General features: G+C 43.4%; 1 protein-coding gene across 1 annotated transcript; it reads right to left on the bottom strand.

The window, feature by feature from the left end:
• Positions 1–5,772: 5,772 nt before the first annotated feature.
• Positions 5,773–23,946, bottom strand: LOC120053698 (hippocampus abundant transcript 1 protein-like). Its single transcript, XM_039000893.1, has 12 exons — positions 23,708–23,946; positions 20,651–20,746; positions 19,913–19,975; positions 19,685–19,812; positions 19,319–19,433; positions 18,845–19,063; positions 14,719–14,832; positions 13,047–13,118; positions 11,180–11,292; positions 10,991–11,088; positions 8,803–8,969; positions 5,773–7,236 (listed from the first exon to the last, which is right to left on the bottom strand). The coding sequence occupies exons 1-12, from the start codon at positions 23,786–23,788 to the stop codon at positions 7,030–7,032; spliced, it is 1,473 nt and encodes a 490-aa protein (XP_038856821.1). The 5' UTR covers positions 23,789–23,946; the 3' UTR covers positions 5,773–7,029.
• Positions 23,947–24,154: the final 208 nt, after the last annotated feature.

Genomic DNA, 24,154 nt, shown 5'->3' with positions numbered 1-24,154 from the left:
ACCCGGCCACTAGGAGCACCACCTCTGGATGAGCGGTTTCCTGTTTGCTTATGGCCGTTTTCACCTCATTGAGTGCTGTCTTAGTGCCAGCATCGGTTTGTGATGATAAATAGACAGCTACGAAGAATATAGATAAAAACTCTCTTGGTAGATAGTGTGGTCTACAGCTTATCATGAGATACTCTACCTCAGGCGAGCAAAACCTTGAGACTTCCTTAGATATCGTGCACCCGCTGTTGTTTACAAATATACATAGTTCGCCACCCCTTGTCTTACCAGAGGCTGCTGTTCAATCCTGCCGATACAGTGTAAAACCCGCCAGCTGTATGTTATTTATGTCGTCGTTCAGCCACGACTCGGTGAAACATAAGATATTACCATTTTTAATGTCCCGTTGGTAGGATATACGTGCTTGTAGTTCGTTCACTTTATTATCCAGCGATTGTACGTTGGCCAATAGTACCGATGGCAAAGGCAGATTAGCCACTCATTGCCGGATCCTTACAAGGAACCCCGATCTCCTTCCGCGATATTTCTGTGTTTTTCGCATGCAAATGACTGGGATGAGGGTCTTGTCGGGTGTCTGGAGTAAATCCCTCTCGCCCGACTCATTAAAGAAAAATGATTTGTCCAGTTCAAGGTGAGTAATTGCTGTTCTGATGTCCAGAAGCTCTTTTCGGTCATAAGAGACGGTAGCAGCAACATTATGAACAAAATAAGTTACAAACAATGCAAAAAACAAACAAAATAGCACGGTTGGTTAAGAGCCCAAAAAACAGCAGCCATCCCCTCTGGCGCCATCTTCTATGGCCAATGAGCAACGATATGTTTTATGTGTATTTATTTTCATTATTTATCTTCATATGACAAGGATTGAAAAGGAGTTGCCAGTAGATTGTCGACTTGATTCATGACGATGACTGCTTGTCTAGCTTGCTAGCAAGATTTTGAAAGTATGTTGATATAATCAGTCCAATGAAAGCTACGGTACATATGTGTATTGACGTCATTTTAAGTGTGGCCAATGATCTTGGATGGGTACTTCTAATGTAACTCTATGGCAGCACCCAAGAGGCTTGAATTTTAGCTACCCCCCAAAGATTTTGTATGACGTAGTGTCCCAATGAGTGACAGAACACTGAGCCAAGCATGGCACAACTAGAGAACATTACCAACCCCTACGCTCCGTATTTTCCGCTGGCTGCCCCTCCTGCCCTGAATGACGGGTCGCCACTGGGCCTGCATACTCACCAGACATGTCACCCATTTGGGATGCTCTGGATTGACAGCGTGTTCCAGTTCCCGCCAATATACAGTAACTTCACACAGCCATTGAAGAGGAGTGGGACAACATCAATCCTATGCGAAGGAGATGTGTTGTGCTACATGAGGCAAATGGTCACACCAGATACTGACTGGTTTTCCGATCCACATCCCTACCTTTTAAGGTATCTGTGACCAACAGATGCATTCGGAAAGTATTCCGACCCCTTCACACATTGTTACGTTACAGCCTTTTTCAAAAATTTATGAAATAGTTTTTTCTCCCCTCATCAATCTACACACAGTACCCCATAATGACAAAGCAAAAACATATTTTTTATTTTTGCAAATGTAATACAACTCAAAAATGGAAATATCACATTTACATAAGTATTCAGACCCTTTACTCAGTACTTTTTGAAGCACCTTTGGCAGCGATTACAGCCTCGAGTTTTCTTGGGTATGATGCTACAAGCTTGGCAGCCCTGTATTTTGGGAGTTTCTTCCATTCTTCTCTACAGATCCTCTCAAGCTCTGTCAGGTTGGATGGAGAGCGTCGCTGCACAGCTATTTTCATGTCTCTCCAGAGATCTTCGATCAGTTTCAAGTCTTGGCTCTGGCTGGACCACTCAAGGACATTCAGAAGTTTGTCCCAAAGCCACTCCTGCGTTGTCTTGTTTGTGTGCTTAGGGTCGTTGTCCTGTTGGAAGGTGAACCTTCGCGCCAGTCTGAGGTCCTGAGCGCTCTAGAGCAGGTTTTCATCAAGGAACTCTCTGCACTTTGATTGGTTCATCTTTCCCTTGAGCCTGACTAGTCTCCCAGTCCCTGCCACTGAAAAACATCCCCACAGCATGATGCTGCCACAATGCGTCACCGTAGGGATGGTATTGGCCAGGTGATGTGCGGTGCCTGGTTTCCTCCAGATGTGACGCTTGGAATTCACACCAGAGTGGTTTCGTCAGACCAGAGAATCTTGTTTCTCATAATCTGAGAGTCCAAGCGGGCTCTCATGTGCCTTTTACTGACATGTGGAAAGTTCTCCCATCTCCACAGAGGAACTTTGGAGCTGTCAGAGTCACCATCGGGTTTTTGGTCACCTCCCTGACCTAGGCCCTTCTCCCCCGACTGCTCAGTTTGGCCAGGAAAGATTCTTGGTGGTTTGAGACCTCTTCCATTGAAGAATGATGGAGGCCACTGTGTTCTTGGGGACCTTCAATGCAGCAGAATTTATTTGTTACCCTTTCCCAGATCTGTGCCTCGACACAATCCTGTCTCAGAGCTCTTCGGACAATTATTTTGACCTCATAGCTTGGTTTTTGCTCTGATTCAAATGTGGGACCTTATATAGACAGGTGTGTGCCTTTCCAAATCATGTACTATCAATTGAATTCACCACAGGTGGATTCCATCTCAAGGATGATCAATGGAAACAGGATGCACCTGAGCTCAATTTCGAATCTGTTTTCGCTTTGTCATTATGGGGTATTTTGGGGAGATTGATTAGGATTTTTTATTTTTATTGTTTCCATTTCAGAATAAGGCTCTATCGTAACAAAATGTGGATAAAGTGAAGGGATGTGAATACATTCAGAATGCACTGTATCTCTCTTCCCAGTAATTTAAAATTCATAGATTCATAGATAAAATTCATAGGGACAAATGTATTTATTTAAATTCAATCAATCAATCAATCAATCAAATGTATTTATAAAGCCCTTCTTACATCAGCTGATGCCACAAAGTGCTGTACAGAAACCCAGCCTAAAACCCCAAACAGCAAGCAATGCAGGTGTAGAAGCACGGAAAAACTAGGAAAAACTCCCTAGAAAGGCCAGAACCTAGGAAGAAACCTAGAGAGGAACCAGGCTATGAGGGGTGGCCAGTCCTCCTCTGGCTGTGCCGGGTGGAGATTATGACAGAACATGGCCGAGATGTTCAAATATTCATAGATGACCAGCAGTGTAAAATAATAATAATCACAGTGGTTGTCGAGGGTGCAACAGGTCAGCACCTCAGGAGTAAATGTCAGTTGGCTTTTCATAGCCGATCATTCAGAGTATCTCTACCCATCCTGCTGTCTCTAAGGGTTGAAAACAGCAGGTCTGGGACAGGTAGCACGTCCGGTGAACAGGTCAGGGTTCCATAGCCGCAGACAGAACAGTTGAAACTGGAGCAGCAGCACGACCAGGTGGACTGGGGACAGCTAGGAGTCATCAGGCCAGTAGTCCTGAGGCATGGTCCAAGGGCTCAGGTCCTCCGAGAGAGAAAGAGAGAAAAAGAGAGAATTAGAGAGAGCATACTTAAATTCACACAGGACACCGGATAAGACAGGAGAAATACTGTCTACAGATATAACAGACTGACACTAGCCCCCCCAACACATAAACTACTGCAGCATAAATACTGGAGGCTGAGACAGGAGGGGTCGGGAGACACTGTGGCTCCGTCCGACGATACCCCCGGACAGGACTAAACAGGCAGGATATAACCCCACCCACTTTGCCAACGCACAGCCCCCACACCACTAGAGGGATAACTTCAACCACCAACTTACCATCCTGAGACAAGGCCGAGTATAGCCCACAAAGACCTCCCCCACGGCACAACCAAAGGGGGAGCGCCAACCCAGACAGGAAGATCACGTCAGTGACTCAACCCACTCAAGTGATGCACCCCTCCTAGGGACGGCATGGAGGAGCACCAGTGACTCAGCCCTTGTAATAGGGTTAGAGGCAGAGAATCCCAGTGGAGAGAGGGGAACCGGCCAGGCAGAGACAGCAAGGGCGGTTCGTTGCTCCAGAGCCTTTCCGTTCACCTTCACACTCCTGGGCCAGACTACACTCAATCATAGGACCTACTGAAGAGATGTCTTCAATAAGACTTAAAGGTTGAGACCGAGTCTGCGTCTCTCACATGGATAGGCAGACCATTCCATAAAAATGGAGCTCTATAGGAGAAAGCCCTGCCTCCAGCTGTTTGCTGAGAAATTCTAGGGACAGTAAGGAGGCCTGCGTCTTGTGACCGTAGCGTACGTGTAGGTATGTATGGCAGGACCAAATCGGAAAGATAGGTAGGCGCAAGCCCATGTAAGCAGTAAAACCTTGAAATCAGCCCTTGCCTTAACAGGAAGCCAGTGTAGGGAGGCTAGCACTGGAGTAATATGATCACATTTTTTGGTTCTAGTCAAGATTCTAGTAGCCATATTTAGCACTAACTGAAGTTTATTTAGTGCTTTATCCGGATAGACGGAAAGTAGAGCATTGCAGTAGTCTAACCTAGAAGTGACGAAAGCATGGATACATTTTTCTGCATCATTTTTAGACATTAAGTTTCTGATTTTTGCAATGTTACATAGATGGAGAAAAGCTGTCCTTGAAACAGTCTTGATATGTTCGTCAAAAGAGAGATCAGGGTCCAGAGTAATGCCGAGGTCCTTCACAGTTTTATTTGAGACGACTGTACAACCATCAAGATTAATTGTCAGATTCAACAGAAGATCTCTTTGTTTCTTGGGACCTAGAAGAAGCATCTCTGTTTTGTCCGAGTTTAAAAGTATAAAATTTGCCGCCATCCACTTCTTTACGTCTGAAACACAGCCTTCCAGGGAGGGCGATTTTGGGGCGTCACCATGTTTCATTGAAATGTACAGCTGTGTGTCATCCGCGTAGCAGTGAAAGTTAACACTATGTTTCCGAATGACATCGCCAAGAGGTCAAATATAGAGAAAACAATAGTGGTCCTAAAACAGAGCCTTGAGGAACACAGAAATTTACAGTTGATTTGTCATGGGACAAACCATCCACAGAGACAAACTGATATCTTTCCGACAGATAAGATCTAAACCAGGCCAGAACGTGTCCGTGTAGACCAATTTGGGTTTCCAATCTCTCCAAAAGAATGTGGTGATCGATGGCATCGAAAGCAGCACTAAGGTCTAGGAGCACGAGCACAGATGCAGAGCCTCAGTCTGACACCATTAAAAGGTAATTTACCACCTTCACAAGTGCAGTCTCAGTGCTATGATGGTCTAAAACCAGACTAAATTGCCTGATTTCCTTATGAATTTTAACTCAGTAAAATCTTTTAAATTGTTGCATTTATATTTTTGTTCAGTATACATTAGCTGGTTTGTCATCATCAAACTGAGAAGTTGATATGCATCTTGTGGATTTCCTGAAATCGTTGCATTGCAAAATAACCTTACAATTTTTTTTAGGTAAGATAAGAAACAGAACATGAGGTTAAATGTTTTCTTGGTAAAATAACTGCCTGCAATGTGTATTTGACAACAGGCGAGATGGAGTCTGCTTCCTAACACAGTGTAACTTGGAAAACAAACATACAAAAAGATTAATTTATCTTATAGAGTGTACAATTAAAGGATATGGGTGGAACCTTAAAATGCATTGACTACCAGATGCATTACCTACAGTATAGACTTGTCATACTGGTTTGGATTTGGCTCAATATTCTGTTCACCTAAAACAGCACAGGTTTCCCAGCCATAAATCCAACATACATCAAAATATTCCACTTTATTGAAATGCATGGTTCTATACTTAATGTATATTTACAAGGTCAGTCAACAATTTAATGTTTAAAAGGTTGAAATAAGGCAGCAAAACAATATTACAATACATGGAAAAGAAAACAGCATACAGTATTAAGAAACTGCAATGTTTTACAGAACACCAACTCATAAATAACTAGAGCACACAACTAATATTTCACAACTTTCATGATTCAATATGTACTTTCTTTTGGTATTTGGTCAATTAGCAAGTTAAAACAAGAGCGCATTGTACAAGTGAAATGGTTTATAGAAGGCCACTGGAGATGGATCTATGGATTCCGTAACTATGCAACGTGTTGGTTGATGACGAGATATTTAAAAAAGGCAAACCCTTCTTGTATGATAATTTCCTGTAACTGTACGATCCATACATGTCAGTGACTTGGCCGTATACACGTACAAATGAGAATAAAAGACTAAAAATACCAAGCCAATCTGTCACACATTCCGTGATGTCAGAGAGAGCGATCAGGGGGCGATCCAAGATCTCACTGTGGTCCCGTCAAAAAGTAACACTCCCAACCCCCCAAACAGCATTTTCAAAGCCAAGGGAAGGCACCAGCCAGTCTGACGAAGTGGTAGTAGGAATTCATATAGGCAGCAGTTTGATATGAGGTTCAAAATAAAAGGTGCTTTAAAAATTCAGCTGTACCATTCCAAGTCCATTGCGTTTTCACATTCCATGGTTATGTGGATTAAGGCTTTTTATGCTGAGATCTGGGGAAATGCCACCTGAATTTCCAACTCGGCCCCGCAGTGTCATTTTCTCACACCACGTTCAGTAAAGCTGAAGGCCCAATTCTAGAGGACTAACCAGTCTGTGATGTGTTTATCTTTCTAGGTTGCTTTTGTTGAGAACCTCTTCTGATTGTGGAACACTGTGTTCAGAAACAGCCCCGTCTTACCAGGTGTACGTCCCTGAGTGAGCTACGCCCCTGTTCAATATCATCAAAACAACAGTCAAGGGAATATTTTTTGTTGTTGTTGTAAAAGTTCAAGGAAAAAACAAAAATCAATAAATAAGCCATTGCAAATAGTGCCTTTGGATAGAACTTTCTCTCAAAAACATATACTCCTATGTATACATATATAGTGGTAACTCAATATAGCTTTTAGATTGCTGTCTGTTATACCTATATAAGGAGCTCTCTTTCTTTGTGAAGAGGGAGGGCATCTGGCCTAAGTAGCCAGTGTTACACGTTTGAGTCCTGCAGTAGGGGCTCTTTGGCCTCCCCGGGCGGCCGCAGGCTGTGAGGGTGTCCATGGGGCGAGCTGTGCTTTTTCCAGCTGCCGGGCCGGAGGCCTAGGTGAGGTTGCTCTGGTATGAAGAGTGCCACCAGGAGCGCTAGTAGCACTGAGCATGCTCCGAAGAGGAAGGGTGGGCCAGGAATGATGGAACTCTGAGGAGGAAATAAAAGGTTCACATTTTCCATACCTGAAGTGACAAAATTAGGAACATTTAACAAATTAGGGTTACACAAGTGTATTGATACTAGATAACTAATTAACATTAAATACTGCCCAAAACCCTCTAAGTGTGCATAGTGTCTAAATAATCATAGTACCTTTTAAGACAGGGATAGAACCTTGTTAAACTGTCTGGTCATTTTTGAGGAGGTATCCTGGCTGTCAAAACAAACCTTCAAAGTCTACGCTAACTAAGTCAAATGTATTATCTGGCTGGTTCCGGTTGTGTATTGTGAGGACGAGTAGAAGTTTGATTGGGCCTGAAAATTCAAGCCCCGTCGGGTTTGGGCTAAAGATCTAAACAATAAGGCAGAGGAGCAGAAAAGGTTGGGGATGTGGCGCTGGGGGCTAACCTGTGGGAGGAGCTGAAAAGGTTGGGGGTGTGGCGCTGGGGGCTAACCTGTGGGAGGAGCTGAAAAGGTTGGGGGTGTGGCGCTGGGGGCTAACCTGTGGGAGGAGCTGAAAAGGTTGGGGGTGTGGCGCTGGGGGCTAACCTGTGGGAGGAGCTGAAAAGGTTGGGGGTGTGGCGCTGGGGGCTAACCTGTGGGAGGAGCTGAAAAGGTTGGGGGTGTGGCGCTGGGGGCTAACCTGTGGGAGGAGCTGAAAAGGTTGGGGGTGTGGCGCTGGGGGCTAACCTGTGGGAGGAGCTGAAAAGGTTGGGGGTGTGGCGCTGGGGGCTAACCTGTGGGAGGAGCTGAAAAGGTTGGGGGTGTGGCGCTGGGGGCTAACCTGTGGGAGGAGCTGAAAAGGTTGGGGGTGTGGCGCTGGGGGCTAACCTGTGGGAGGAGCTGAAAAGGTTGGGGGTGTGGCGCTGGGGGCTAACCTGTGGGAGGAGCTGAAAAGGTTGGGGGTGTGGCGCTGGGGGCTAACCTGTGGGAGGAGCTGAAAAGGTTGGGGGTGTGGCGCTGGGGGCTAACCTGTGGGAGGAGCTGAAAAGGTTGGGGGTGTGGCGCTGGGGGCTAACCTGTGGGAGGAGCTGAAAAGGTTGGGGGTGTGGCGCTGGGGGCTAACCTGTGGGAGGAGCTGAAAAGGTTGGGGATGTGGCGCTGGGGGCTAACCTGTGGGAGGAGCTGAAAAGGTTGGGGGTGTGGCGCTGGGGGCTAACCTGTGGGAGGAGCTGAAAAGGTTGGGGATGTGGCGCTGGGGGCTAACCTGTGGGAGGAGCTGAAAAGGTTGGGGATGTGGCGCTGGGGGCTAAGATGGGGAGAAGCAGAAAAGGGTTGGGGTTAGGGGTGTGGCTCTGGGGGCTAACCTGTGGGAGGAGCTGAAAAGGTTGGTGTTAGGGGTGTGGCACTGGGGGCTAACCTGTGGGAGGAGCTGAAAAGGTTGGTGTTAGGGGTGTGGCACTGGGGGCTAACCTGTGGGAGGAGCTGAAAAGGTTGGTGTTAGGGGTGTGGCACCGGGGGCTAACCTGTGGGAAGAGCTGAAAAGGTTGGGGAGCTGGGGGCTAACTTGTGAGAGGAGCAGAAAAGGTTGGGGTTGGGGAGCTGGGGGCTAACCTGTGGGAGGAGCTGAAGGTGGGATTGAGTATGGACCGGAGTGTCCCCGTTGCCATCTGGGGGCGCATCCAGCTCCACGTGGAAGATGTAGAAGATGAAGCCGTAGAGCGCAGGGCCCAGGCCATTACACAGCCCCCGGATCCCTGTCACCATCCCCTGGCCCACTCCTGTGAGATGACAGCCAACAATAATTTATCAATTGGATTGCATTCAACCTTTACTTCACCAGGCAAGTTAAAGGGATAGTTCAGAAAAATGACAGTGGGGCAAAAAAGTATTTAGTCAGCCACCAATTGTGCAATTTCTCCCACATGATGAGGCCTGTAATTTTCATCATAGGTACACTTCAACTATGACAGACAAAATGAGAAAGAAAAAAATCCAGAAAATCACATTGTAGGATTTTTTATGAATTTATTTGCAAATTATGGTGGAAAATAAGTATTTGGTCACCTACAAACAAGCAAGATTTCTGGCTCTCACAGACCTGTAACTTCTTCTTTAAGAGGCTCCTCTGTCCTCCACTCGTTACCTGTATTAATAGCACCTGTTTGAACTTGTTATCAGTATAAAAGACACCTGTCCACAACCTCAAACAGTCACACTCCAAACTCCACTATGGCCAAGACCAAAGAGCTGTCAAAGGACACCAGAAACAAAATTGTAGACCTGCACCAGGCTGGGAAGACTGAATCTGCAATAGGTAAGCAGCTTGGTTTGAAGAAATCAACTGTGGGAGCAATTATTAGGAAATGGAAGACATACAAGACCACTGATAATCTCCCTCGATCTGGGGCTCCACGCAAGATCTCACCCCGTGGGGTCAAAATGATCACAAGAACGGTGAGCAAAAACCTCAGTACCACACGGGGGGACCTAGTGAATGACCTGCAGAGAGCTGGGACCAAAGTAACAAAGCCTACCATCAGTAACACACTACGCCGCCAGGGACTCAAATCCTGCAGTGCCAGACGTGTCCCCCTGCTTAAGCCAGTACATGTCCAGGCCCGTCTGAAGTTTGCTAGAGAGCATTTGGATGATCCAGAAGAAGATTGGGAGAATGTCATATGGTCAGATGAAACCAAAATATAACTTTTTGGTAAAATCTCAACTCGTCGTGTTTGGAGGACAAAGAATGCTGAGTTGCATCCAAAGAACACCATACCTACTGTGAAGCATGGAGGTGGAAACATCATGCTTTGGGGCTGTTTTTCTGCAAAGGGACCAGGACGACTGATCCGTGTAAAGGAAAGAATGAATGGGGCCATGTATCGTGAGATTTTGAGTGAAAACCTCCTTCCATCAGCAAGGGCATTGATGATGAAACGTGGCTGGGTCTTTCAGCATGACAATGATCCCAAACACACCGCCCGGGCAACGAAGGAGTGGCTTCGTAAGAAGCATTTCAAGGTCCTGGAGTGGCCTAGCCAGTCTCCAGATCTCAACCCCATAGAAAATCTTTGGAGGGAGTTGAAAGTCCGTGTTGCCCAGCAACAGCCCCAAAACATCACTGCTCTAGAGGAGATCTGCATGGAGGAATGGGCCAAAATACCAGCAACAGTGTGTGAAAACCTTGTGAAGACTTACAGAAAACGTTTGACCTCTTGTCATTGCCAACAAAGGGTATATAACAAAGTATTGAGATAAACTTTTGTTATTGACCTAATACTAATTTATTGACCTAACCATAATTTGCAAATAAATTCATTAAAAATCCTACAATGTGATTTTCTGAATTTTTTCCCCTCATTTTGTCTGTCATAGTTGAAGTGTACCTATGATGAAAATTACAGGCCTCTCTCATCTTTTTAAGTGGGAGAACTTGCACAATTGGTGGCTGACTAAATACTTTTTTGCCCCACTGTATTTATATAATTATTTCCTTTCCTTGAAGGATTTGCCTTGATTTGTCACATGCGCCGAATACAACTTACCGTGAAATGCTTACGTATGAGCCATTAACCAACAATGAAGAGTTCAAAAGTAAGAAACAATGCGCTAAATAAACTAAAGGAAAAATAGTAATAAAATAACTACAGTATAAAGAGGCTATATACAAAGGGTACCGGTACAGAGTCACTGTGCAGCGGTATGGGTTAGTCGAGGTAATTTAGCTAATATGTTCATGTAGATAGAGGGTAAAGTGACTATGCATAGATGCAAAATAAAACTATAACAAAGTACAAACCTTGTTGGTCTGGTTCAGCAGTGCGGGAAACCAAAGCACTGATTGCTGGGAAAGTGATGCTTGACATGGCTGCTAGAGCCCCTGCTGCCCACATCATCCTGTAGAGAGATGAGAGAAAACAGATTAAGTCACTTGAAAGAGTATCTCTTCATTGACCTGAATCAGATGAGTCACATTAAAAAAGCTTACCATGGCTCAGAGCCAAACCCATACCAGGCGAGCTGTAGTATCTGGAACCCGAGGCCGAGCAAGATAGTGTTCTTGTTCCCGATGGAACGCATTAGTAAACTTAATACTACTGTCTGACAAAGAAAGAAAAATAATAGAATTGGAAACCATTTATTTGAATGTTAATATTGCATATAATGAATGTTCTCATTAATGCCCAAACCAGGTTAACATAACATGGCAGAGATTGGGATTACAGCGCCTTCAGACAGTATTCATACCCCTTATTCCACGTTTTGTTGCGTTACAGCCTGAATTCAAAATTGATGAAATACCCCATAATGACTAAGTGGAAACGTTTTAGAAATTTTAGCAATTTTATTTTGCCGAGTCAATACTCTGTAGAAGCAGGTTTCAGTTATCTTGGGCATGTCTGCATCACCTTTGCTAATATTTATTAATCTGGATTTGGGGATTTTTCACCCCATTCTTTCTTGCGTATTTTCTCAAGCTCTGTTAAGTTAGATGGGGAGTGGCGGTGAACAGCAATCTTCAAGTCTTTCCACAGATTTTCAATGAGATTCAAGTCTGGGCTGTGGCTGGGCCACTCAAGGACTTTCACATTCTTGTTCTGAAGCCTTCCCAGCATTGCTTTGGCTGTATGCTTGGGGTCATTGTCCTGTTGGAACGTAAATCTTTGCCCCCAGTCTAAGGTTGTTTGCACTTTGAAGCAGGCTCTCATCAAGGATTTGCCTGTTTTCATTGTTTCCTCTATCCGGTCTCAGTCCCTGCTGCTGAAAAGCATCCCCATAGCATGATGCTGCCGCCACCATGCTTCATGGTAGGGATGGTTTTAGATGGGTGACTAGCTTTGCATAGCGCTTTGCAATCAGACCAAAGAGTTACATTGTCTCATCAGACCACAGAATATTTTGCCTTATGCTCGCAGTGTCTTTCACATGCCTTTTTGCAAACTCTAGGCGTGCGGTCATGTGACTTCTTCTCAGGAGTGGCCTCCGTCTGGCCACTCTTCCATAAAGCCTAGATTGGTGAGGTGCTGTAGAGATTGTTTTCCTCCTGGCAGGTTCTCCCATCTTAGCCAAGGAACTATGCAGTTCTGTCAGTGGGTTCCTGGTCACCTCCCTGACCAAGGTCCTTCTTCCAATTGTCTCATTCTTCTCCACTCCTCTGTAACTATTCCCCAGGTCGTTGTTGTAAATGAGAATGTGTTGTCAGTCAACTTACCTGGTAAAATAAGGGTTAAACAAATGTTTTCCTTGGTTGCTCAGCCAGATCTAGGCAGTCTGTGTAGTTCCATATTTATTTATTTTTTCCCAGTGAAGGAGACAACTGTGCTCTTGGAAACTTTCAACACTGTAGAAATAGTTTTATACCTTTCCCCGGATATATGCCTCATCACAATTCTATATCATAGCCCCACGGACAGTTCCTTGGACTTCATGGTATAGTTTCTGCTCTGACATGCACTGTCAACTGTGGGACCTTATATAGACAGTTGTGTTTCTTTCTAAATCATGTTCAAAGAATTGAATTGACAACACGTGTACTCCAATCAAGTTGTAGTGAAATCCCAAGGATGATCAAAGGAAATTGGATGCACCCAAGCTAAATTTGGAGTGTCATAGCAAAGGGGTGTGAATACTTATAACATATTTATTTATTTAATTTTCAATAAAATTGCACAAAAAAACCCATCTCTCAACACGTTTTCACTTTGTCGTTGTGGGGCATTGTGTGTAGATGGGTGAGAAAATAATATATTTAATCCATTTAGAATTCAGGTTGTAACACAACAAAATGTAGAATAAGTCAAGGGGTATGAGTACTTTCTGAAGCCACTGTACATGTTAATTGAATGACAACTAACCTGTGCAACGATTGAAAGCAGTCCTAGAACAGCTATGAAAGCTGCAACACTTTCAGGTGAAAATCCCATAATCTGTAGAAAAAATAAATTAAACAAAATGCATGTGATTGTACTGCCAGTGAGACCAAGTAACTATACCCATCATCAAGCAAAGACAATGATTTAGCTAAATATACACTACATGTAGACACCCCTGAAATTAGTGGATTTGGCTATTTCAGCACACAGCCATTCAATCTCCATAGCCAAACATTGGCAGTAGAATGGCCCGTACTAAAGAGCTCAGTGACTTTCAAAGCGGCACCGCCATAGGATGCAACCTTTCCAGCAAGTCAGTTTGAAATTTCTGCCCTACTAGAGCTGCCCAGTCAATTTTAAGTGCTGTTATTGTTAAGTGGAAATGTCTAAGAGCAACAACGGCTCCGCCGCGAAGTGGTAGACCACACAAGCTCACAGAACGGGACCCGCCGAGTGCTGAAGCGCGTAAATATAGTCAGCACAAAAACTGTTCGTCGGAAGCTTCCAAAAAATGGGTTTCCATGACCGAGCAGCCGCACACAAGCTTAAAATCACCATGCGCAATACCAAGCGTCAGCTGGAGTGGTGTAAAGTTCGCCGCCATTGGACTCTGGAGCAGTGGAAACACATTCTCTGGAGTGATGAATCATGCTTTACCATCTGGCAGTCCGACGGAGAAATCTGGGTTTGGCAGATACCAGGAGAACGCTACCTGCCCCAATGCATAGTGCCAACTGTAAAGTTTGTTGGAGGAGGAATAATGGTCTGGGGCTGTTTTTCATGGTTCGGACTAGGCCCTGTAGTTCGAGTGAAAGGAAATCTTAACTCTACACCATACAATAACATTCTAGACAATTCTGTACATCCAACTTTGGGGAAGGCCCTTTCATGTTTCAGCATGACAATGCCCCCATGCACAAAGTGAGTTCCATACAGAAATGTTTTGTCGAGATCAGTGTGGAAGAACTTGACTGGCCTGGACAAAGCCCTGACCTCAACCCCTTTAAACACCTTTGGGATGAATTGGAACGCTGATTGCAAGCCAGGCCTAATTGTCCAACATCAGTGCCCAACCTCACTAATGCTCTTGTGGCTAAATGGAAGCAAGACCCTGCAGCAATATTCCAACATCTAGTGGAAAGCCTTCCCAGAAGAGTGGAGGCTGTTAGCAAATGGGGGACCATCTCCATATTAATGCCCATGATTTTGGAATGAGATGTTCGACGAGCATGTAGTGTAGCTGCAAGCAGCAAAGAACTACAATGAACGGTGTAACGGACCTTTTGTGAAATTACTTTGTAGTGTTCTTCAAATTAACTATAGTCAAACCCGCTCGACAAGTCTGCCAAATATTTTGACTATGAAGGGGACTTGACCTCCGTGACATTGATCATGGCAATAACAACTCAAAAAGGTAAGTTTGTCTTATGTACAGGATACACCGTCCAACGAAATTCTTACTTGCAGGTTCCTTCTCGACAATGCAACAACAATAAGAAATATTACAAGATAAGAATACGAACAAAGTAAATGGTAGTAGAATAGAATAAACATTTGAGCATAATTTTAATACAGGAAGGGGGTGGACACATCTGACATGCGTCTCACACACACACACTGTTTATTTGGGCCATACGTTTGACAGAACACAAACCTGTCGTAAGTAGAGAAAGAAGCTGGAGTACTGGCCAGCCTCGGGGAGGTAGGACAGGAACACTGTTATACAGATGAGCAGCACAGTGGAATCCTGGCCCACTTTCCTTAGAGACTGGAGACAGAAAGCAAGGGGTTAGGTTGGTGATAACAATATGATGTACAATGAACACCCATCCACTCCTTCACAAGTCTTATGGCAGAAAGGAGGCCTTCTATGAGAACTGGGTTACAACCAGAGAGCAAGCGAGAGGGAGAGATTTCGCTCAGACTAAAAAATAATAATAATCCTTTAGCCTCATTGTTGTAGGTCAATCCAGGGCTCTAGACTAGCTTTTTCCACTAACCTTTTGGTCGCACCAATTTTTAAATGACCTGACTAATAATGACTAGCCATCTTAGCATGCCCTTCTGTTCTTGCATTGATTCGGATATATTTACTCAGGGTTCAATGTTCACTTTTTTCCCCTCAATGGCAGTTAAATGCATTGGGGTGTATGCTTTCTCTCTATATTCAGCTAGTAATAGGCTACATTTGGTTATTATTTAATTATGTATGAAAAGCTGTATGATATAATTTTACAACGCAAGACATTACTCTATTTGATACAATTGCATTAGATTAATTGCATAAATGTTTGTTTCTAAAGCAGGTCTGTAATTATTTATTACATCTCAAAATAGGATGTTGCCCCTTTAAGACCGACTGCTTTTCAAAATAAATATTGATACTGTACGCCTACAGTGGGCTAGCCAAGGCCTACAGTGGGCTAGCCAAGGCCTACAGTGGGCTAGCCAAGGCCTACAGTGGGCTAGCCAAGGCCTACAGTGGGCTAGCCAAGACCCATGCTAGGTGTCTTTTTGTAGCTTTCTCTTTATAGACTATCAACAATAGCCAATAGAATATAATTTTTTATCAGTGACAAGTAAGACAATAGATGGTAGCCTATGATTTAAAAAGTAAGCCATTTCATCTAACATATCCAGAGAATTAGGGGTGTATGGGTAAATGTATTCGTACTGAACATTCGGTATGGGGACCTTGGTTCAACCCAAATAAAATAAATTATAATAATCAAACAACGGCTATAGGCTATGCACGTTGTAATCAAAATTCGGGAACTAGTTCTGTACGATTACGAGTGGTGGGGTCGATAAACCAGGATTCTCCATCATCGTCTAAATTCCCAGTTTGAGAACATTTTGGCTTCACAGTAGATTACAATGGCGATGGACAGAGAGTTAACAGTACTATGTAGCCATTGCTCAACCAGAATAGCATATGCAGCTCCCAGCATCTCAAATATGTTGACACATTTACACCGACATCACCCAAGTACTCATACCACTGGGAGCAAGACGGAAACGCAAAAAATAAATCAAAATAAACTTAATCTCCCCTCTGCATTCAAACAGCTATTCGCAGCGAATTCTGACAAGGCCAAATAAATTACAATAGCGATAGGCATGTTTAGCCTATAGCCATGGATATGCTCCCATTCTCGGTGGTTTAGAAAAGGGGTTTTCAGCACCTTGTGTAAGTCCTAAGTCCTAAGTCCTAATCCTATTTATTTGCATATCCGATTCCAAATCGGTTATTTTTCCTGCAGTCGGAACAGACTGGAATCTGATATTTCAAGCCACCTTCATACCTTCACATTGATTAATCATGTTTTCATTTAAGAAAAGTTGTTATTCCTGATGGTGATCTCATCAGGCATTATATGACACATGATCATATATGGAATCAGGAATATCAGCACTTTGTATTTTTATTTAACTACAGTAACTGTTGGCATTTCATTTTCCCGCTGTACCGAAACGTGACCTCAAAACTGCAATACGTACCGAACAGTGGGTTTGGTGAACCATTACACCCCCACTTAATAGTTAACTACCGAAAAACTACACGATGTGTTGAATTGGCCATCTCGTTAGTCTGTCATTTTTTATGGGCTAGGCCTACCTGCTGTAAATGTCTAACTCTCTCCTCTGGCACAAACGCAGCTGATGCAGACCCCAAGAATTTTCTGACCGTACGTAGACTGTTTGCTGACCAAATATGTGCTATAACTCAGTAATAGCTACAACTCAGTAATTTGCAAGGAATATCAACAAATGTGCCCACGTGGGTCTCAGTGTTTCCCCTATATTCATTTAGCAGTTGCGGACCACTCCAAAAAAATCTATACAAATAAAACATTTTTTAAATCATTTTTCAGGGTAAACTTAAAATTATTAAAACCAGATATAATGTATGTAGAAAAAGATAATGGCGCTATATATTTTTTTAAACAAGATATTTGAGAACTAACAACCACCAAAATAAAACATTGACAGTCAGGAAGAATATAAAATTCCAAAAATGTCATGGCATTGATTGTTATGTTTGATTCACTCAGCATACAAACACGGCATAAGCCATGGTAAAATGTGTAGAATTTCAGGAAATTCTCTCCCTCAGCCCCATGACAGTGAGTAGAATTGCAGGAAATTAGCTTTAAAACTGCAAAATGTATCCCACCCCAATTCTGATCAGAGTAATTGTTTAATATGATCTTAGATTTGTTTTACTTGTCCATTCGGTCAACTCAAATCTATATTCTTCTAGTCAGACTATTTTCTTTTCTTGTTTCGAACAAGCGTTAATGTCGAGGCCTGTGTGATGATATATTTTAGCAACATAGTCTTCCTCCCACTCAACATTGCCTGAGGAAGACCTGTTAAGTTGTGCCATGAGTAGCTGCTGTACATTGTGTAATTTAGCCTCAAACATTTAGTGGCGCTGCCACTACGCGGTTTGGAGTATTATGAAATGTGCTTTTCAGCCCGCTCTCTGTGTATATAATATGTTAATAGTTCCCCTGTTTTGCCTCTGTGTATACCATGTAGCACTCCCTCCCCCCTTCAAACAACAGTTTGGGATGTCCCTACCCCCCCCCCCCCCAATGAAATTGACATTTCAAATGGTTAAGGTAAGAGTTACGTTAAGGGAAGGGACATCCCAAGGATACCAGATAGCACAGACCATCAAACAACCCATTTTAGGAGAGTTCAGGTTTGCATGATGTATAACACACCCTGGTCTAAACGCTTGTTCCTTATGCTAGGTAAATCCCATTGTGTTTTTCTAAAATGATGTTTGTGTGCCATTTCAGCACGGTTAACCGGTTTTGGGCACTGTTGGTTTCTATGCCCAATTAGAAAGACATTGTTCAGAACTAAAGCTGAGGTACACTAACATGGCCTGTGCCAAACAATTCAGTCCAAATACATGAACAACACCAACTGAGATGTTGTATGCATTTGTGAAGAGAAACTGACCAATTGTAATGTGGTTAGTTGTAAGGGTGTAACCTCTTGCAACTAACCACATTACAATTGGTCAGTTTCTCTTCCCAAAAGCATATATCTCAGTTGGTCTTGTTCTTTTATGAAATCTAATGAAAACATTAAGTGATGGAGTTATTGTGGAGGCAAATGGTAAGACTGAAGAGGACCACTGGTAACATGAGTAGCTAGTTGAAAGTGTCAACACACAACCAGATGCTATAATGCTTCCATAAGGGAAGCCATGGCTGTCAGTCAAGAGGACAAGGTCTTGCAGCACAGCCATTCTCACCACATTCTATCGCTGAGCTCCCTTTTTTTTACCAAGAACAATACCTGCCTCCACCACTGCCACCAATTCCATTGAATTCTAAACTTTCCCCATCATCAGGACTGTGACGCGACAGAAAGGAAATGTCCATGTTCCTCCTCGGTCTCGGAGACCCACCAAAGCCTAATACAAATTCTAGCTACTACCCCTGATCAGTGCCAAAGTGAAGCACACATCTTCAACAGGTTTGAGAATGTTTCCCAAACAAGCCAATATATTTGTACATTGGTAGGACTAGGCTAACCCTTTACTTCTTGAATCCTCATGTAATTTGCAATAAAGCATATCGATGTCAAGAGAAGGCATCTCATCTGGCCTATCCAAATCATATTGAACTCTAAAAGCACACTAATGGGGTACATAAACATAACAGTTGGATAATTCATGGGGTAGAGAAACAATACAGTTGGGTAATTAATGGGGTACAGAAACTGACTGAGCCTTTAGAAGTTGACCATGTACTCACAGCAAAGGGGTCGGCCTGTTCCCAGGAGATGGGAGCCCCCCAGGATGCTGGCCGCATCTTCTCAGGCAGAGACTCGGGCACGGCCACCAGGATGAAGCAGATGTCCAGCATAGCGATGGCCGAGGCCAGCACCACCACCAGGCCGTCACCATACACACGGCCCAGGTAGGCTCCGATGGCCGGGCTCGTCACCAGGCTAGCAGCAAAGGTGGCCGACACCTAACGGACAAGAGTAGAGGTGGTTTACTGACTAACTCTTCAACTACCACTCTTTAAATAAAATCAGAGTTTCACTTTCTTGAGTTTGTGCAAAATGTCTACTTTGTTAAGTGGGACCAAATTGCAAATAGGTTCTAAAGGATATAGCTATTTTAGCCACAAATGGACCACAAATCACTGAATCAAAAAAGGTGAGGTGGTAAACTTGAAAGTTGAAGATGAGAATAAATTGTGTAGGTAATGTCTGATACACACCAGTCCATAGGCCATGCTGCGTTCATGCTCCTGCGTGATGTCAGCCACATAGGCAAAGACCACAGAGAAGGTTACAGCAAACACACCGGACACTGAGATAACTGCAAAATACCACCTGAAACAGAGGCAGGATATGGCACTCAGTTATTATTACACTTGACTCTCAGTTCCATCTCAACACATCACATTATATTAGCAAATGCATCTTGCATAAAATATAGTAGTGTAGAGTAGAACAGTATGAAATTCAGCATGAAGTTCAGATCTTCCCAATTTGTTTAACCACAATAGATTCCATAGAACTATGATTCATTTGAATGGTGATCTCAGTAACTATGGACTCTCTCTGGTTGCGTGCCATCGTACCAGGGACTTATCTTCATCAGTGGAATGGGAGCGCAGGTGAAGAAAACAGTAAGCAGGAGAAAAGACTTCCGACCCCACACATCAGACAGGGCACCAATCAGCGGAGCACTCAGGAAAGACAGCAGGCCCTGAAACACAATAAGAAGACACACCCAATGAATGGAAATAGAATTGAAGTGTAACTAGATGTGCTGTTCAAAAATAATAACACCTGTTCAAACACCATACCTTTACCCCCTGGATCAAGCCATTCATTAGAAATGTATGCTTTGGGAATGTCTCATGTAGGACCTGGATAACAAGGGGATAAGGACACATAGTGGAGACTTAATTGTGATTATAAACTGGGTGGTTCGAGCCCTGAATGCTGACTGACTGACAGCCATGGTACATTTAAGCAATAAGGCCCAAGGGGGTATGGTATATGGCCAATATACCACGGCTAAGGGCTGTTCTTAAGCACGATGCAACACGGAGTGCCTGGATACAGCCCTTACCCGTGGTATATTGGCCATATAACACAAACCCCTGAGGTGCCGTATTGCTATTATAAACTGATTAAAATGTAATTAAAAGAGTAAGAATAAATCTTTTGTCATACCCGTGGTATACGGTCTCATATACCACGGCATTCAGCCAACCAGCATTCAGGGCTCGAACCACCCAGTTTATAACAGACTGTATAACACGGGTATGACAAAACATGTATTTTTACTGCTCTAATTACATTGGTAACCAGTTTAGAATAGCAATAAGGCACCTCGGGGTTTGTGATATATGGCCAATATACTATGGCTAAGGGCTGTGTCCAGGCACTCTACGTTGCATCGAGCATTAAAATCAGCCCTTAGCCGTTGTAAATTGGTCATATACCAATCGCCCAGGGGCCTTACTGTTTAAACAGTTTCATCAGCAGCCAACAAATCATACTGTATGAAATAATAGGTAATAAAGACGACAACCTACCACCAAAGTGGGTGCTGTAAGAAGGCCCCAGGCAAAAAATTCCAAAAAGATGACAATTACAGCATGGTAGACACTGGGAGCTCCGAAACCTTGTGCCTGGTGAACAGAGTGGAACCGCTATGTAAGTATGTCAACAAGCAACAAGTAATACTCAATGATCTTTTTTTCAAATAAGATAAATTAAAAGGTAAACCCAGCAATAGGACATCATTATACACAGTGTAGCAACTTCCTGCTTACAGTCATCAACAACAGAATTCATATCTGCCACTATTGACTCCACTAAAGTTACATTTCCCACATTGGAAGAGCCAGTAGTAGCAGTCTTGGCAAATTTGACTTTTGTTAGCAGGAATATGGTCCCCTGTGTATGAATATACATCGAGGCCAAGAGTATGTGGAAACCCCTTCCAATTAGTGGATTCAGCCGTTTCAGCCACACCTCTTGTTGACGGGTGTATAAATTGAGCACACGGCCATGCAATCTCCATAGACAAACACTGGCAGTAGAATGGACCGTACTTAAGAGCTCAGTGACTTTCAACGTGGCAGTCTAGGGCTGGGCGGTGTGCCGTATTTTACGATATACCGGTATTGATGCATGGACTGGTTTGGGTTTTTACTTTACCTTCTATAACGGCATTTGAATGTTTGATTTGTTAAATGTGATACGCCGTGTTTAATGTCAATTTTTATAGTTTATTTCACTATTGAGTCATCTCTCTCCATGCAGCTTTCCACACAGACCTAGCCCCGCCCTGCCACTCAAGGAGTGCATTTGTTGTTCCTCGACCACAAGACACTTGCGTTCAGTCTGCATGGTCAATGCAGCACATGCAACAATGTTGATGACAACAAAGCTGTTTTCAATTTGCTTCTTCATACAAATCCAGTAGCATTCTATAAATTACACTATTAGTTTGTTTTCCTCACATCGGCAAACAGCTAGTTTGTCTTTTCTTAGCAAGTTGGGCCTAAATCTTGTTCGCCGCTAATGCTAATCACTAGGTAGCTAGCTAATAAATGTACGGAGTCAGAGTAAACATAATTAGTTATACTGCCTGATAATACCAGTGATGGTGTAGTTCTAAATCAGCATGTTGTTTGTGCAACTGTACCTTCTAAATCAAAGAGGAATACAATAATCATTAATATGTTAGCTACATGAAGTAGCTAAGAGAAAACAGTGATTATAAACAAAGATTATAGGGTCCCCCAGGAAACAATTATCAACACTTTGGTTCCTACGCTATCACAATAACTCCTCCCTGGCATTTTCCTTCGTTTTCATGTCGAACAACACTATTCAAAGTGCCCACTATCATATTCTAACTATAGAATTAGAATAATCATTCTATTTCCATGATTCCAACAGTTCACTCAAGTGTTTTGCTCTAAATCATATGTCAAATCGCTATTGCAACATTTGGTTCAAAATAAGGTTTAGATTGTTTGCCCATATAGTGCAGCCCTACATGGCAGTGTGGAAATGATCTCAAATGAGTGCAGTAAATGCAGAAATTTATGAAAATGCAAAAAAATATTTTGGATTGAATTGAACAGTATAAAACAATCATAATGGAGAAAGACCCATTGAAATCACTTTGAATGTATGTTGCCACCCTGAGGTCATGCACTACTTATAAAGCAAATAATAGTGTCAACATTTCTTTTTTAATACCGTGATATGGTATTTTGGCCATATCACCCAGCACTACGTGGCACCGTCATAAGCTGCCACCTTTCCAACAAGCTAGCTCGTCAAATCTCTGCCCTGGTCAACTGTAAGTGCTGTTATTGTGAAGTGGAAACGTCTAGGAGCAACAACGGCTCAGCCCCGAAGTGGTAGGCCACACAAGCTCACAGAACCGTACCCCTGAGTGCAGAAGCGCGTGTAAAAAAAATAACAATAATAATAATAATTGCCTGTCTTCGGTTGCAACACCCATTACAGAGTTCCAAACTGCCGGCAGGAAGCATCAAGAACTGTTCGTCTGGAACATCATGAAATGGGTTTCCATGGCTGAGCAGCCGCACACAAGCCTAAGATCACCATGCGCAATGCCAAGTGTTGGCTGGAGTGATGTAAAGCTCACCACCATTGGACTCTGGAGCAGTGGAAACGCATTCTCTGGAGTGATGAATCCTGCTTCACCATCTGGCAGTCTGAAAGAATAATCTGGATTTGGCGGATGCCAGGAAAACGGTACCTGCCAGAATGCATAGTGCCTAAAGTAACGTTTAGTGGAGTAGGAATAATAGTCTGGGGCTGTTTCATGGTTCGGGTCCCTTCGTTCCAGTGAAGGGAAATCTCAACTCTACAGCATACAATAACATTCTAGACGATTCTGTTCTTCCAACTTTGTGGCAACAGTCTGGGGAAGGCCCTTTACTGTTTCAGCATGACAATGCCCCTGTGCACAAAGTGAGGTCCATACAGAAATGGTCTGTCGAGATCAGTGTAGAATAACCTTACTGGCCTGCACAGAGCCCAGACCTCAACCCCATCGAACACCTTTGGAATGCCAACTGTGAGCCAGGCCTAATCGTCCAACATCACTACCCGACCTCACTAATGTTCGTGGCTGAATGGAAGCAAGTCCCCGCAGAAATTTTCCAACATCTAGTGTTAAGCCTTCTCAGAAGAGTGGAGGCTGTTATAGCAGCAAAGGTGAGACCAACTTCATATTAATGCCCATGATTTTGGAATGAGATGTTCGACGAGCAGGTGTCCACATACTTTTGGTCATGTAGTGTAGCTACCATACTGCTGAGTGAGAAGCTATACCTTTACTAGAGGATAACTAGCTAACGTTACACGGAACGAAACAAACAGCCAACGTTAGTTAGCACCAGCAGATACGTTAGCTAGCTGACGTAGCTAGCACTGTTGTTTTTGAGAGGACTAGGAAGAGGCATCGTAACTTCCCCCAGGGCGCTGGCAAGCAGAACGAGCTACCGCGTTAAATTTCACATATTGTAGACAGACATACCACATGCGGCAAACTAATCTCAAGAAATACGATGACAAATAGTGCGATTTTGGTGTAAACTCACCGTTCCTCCATCCTTGATAATAACTTTTTTCGCCAGCAGGAGACTGCGATTCGCCCGTTTCTTCTTTTTGCTCTGTGTCATATTACCATTCTAGTTATTTTTTTAATAAGAATATATTTAAGAAATTTAAGACAAACTATTGAAATCAGATTATGTTGGATAAGAAACAGAATAAATCAAATGTTCAAACTAAAAGGGCTGTTTCGTCCATTCACTCAGCCACCGCCATCTTTGCAAAAACATTGTTAAAACGTAATGACGTCTCATCACACGATGTTCTGACGTGCGTGTACCCGCTATCAAAGATTATGCCGCGTTCAAAACAACTGCGACCTGGGAATTTGAAATTCTCCGACTTCCGATTTGTGCGTTGAAAACAACTGGGAACTTGGAAAAAAAACGAGCGCCGAATGGGAAAAATCCATTTGAACCGTCATCCAACTCGGA

The sequence above is a fragment of the Salvelinus namaycush genome, chromosome 9 (genome assembly GCF_016432855.1).
Source record: "Salvelinus namaycush isolate Seneca chromosome 9, SaNama_1.0, whole genome shotgun sequence".
NCBI lineage: Eukaryota > Metazoa > Chordata > Actinopteri > Salmoniformes > Salmonidae > Salvelinus > Salvelinus namaycush.
The sequence above is the reverse complement of the archived record's forward strand: the minus strand, read 5'-3'. Positions and strand labels throughout refer to the sequence as shown.

Excerpts from the sequence above, each read along its gene's own strand:
- LOC120053698 (XM_039000893.1), bottom strand. The coding sequence starts at position 23,788 with ATGACACAGAGCAAAAAGAAGAAACGGGCGAATCGCAGTCTCCTGCTG. Across the intron at positions 11,293-13,046 it reads TGCTTTCAATCGTTGCACAG|ACAGTAGTATTAAGTTTACT; the intron begins GTTAGTTGTCAT and ends TTTCTTTGTCAG. Across the intron at positions 11,089-11,179 it reads GGGTTTGGCTCTGAGCCATG|GATGATGTGGGCAGCAGGGG; the intron begins GTAAGCTTTTTT and ends ATCTCTCTACAG.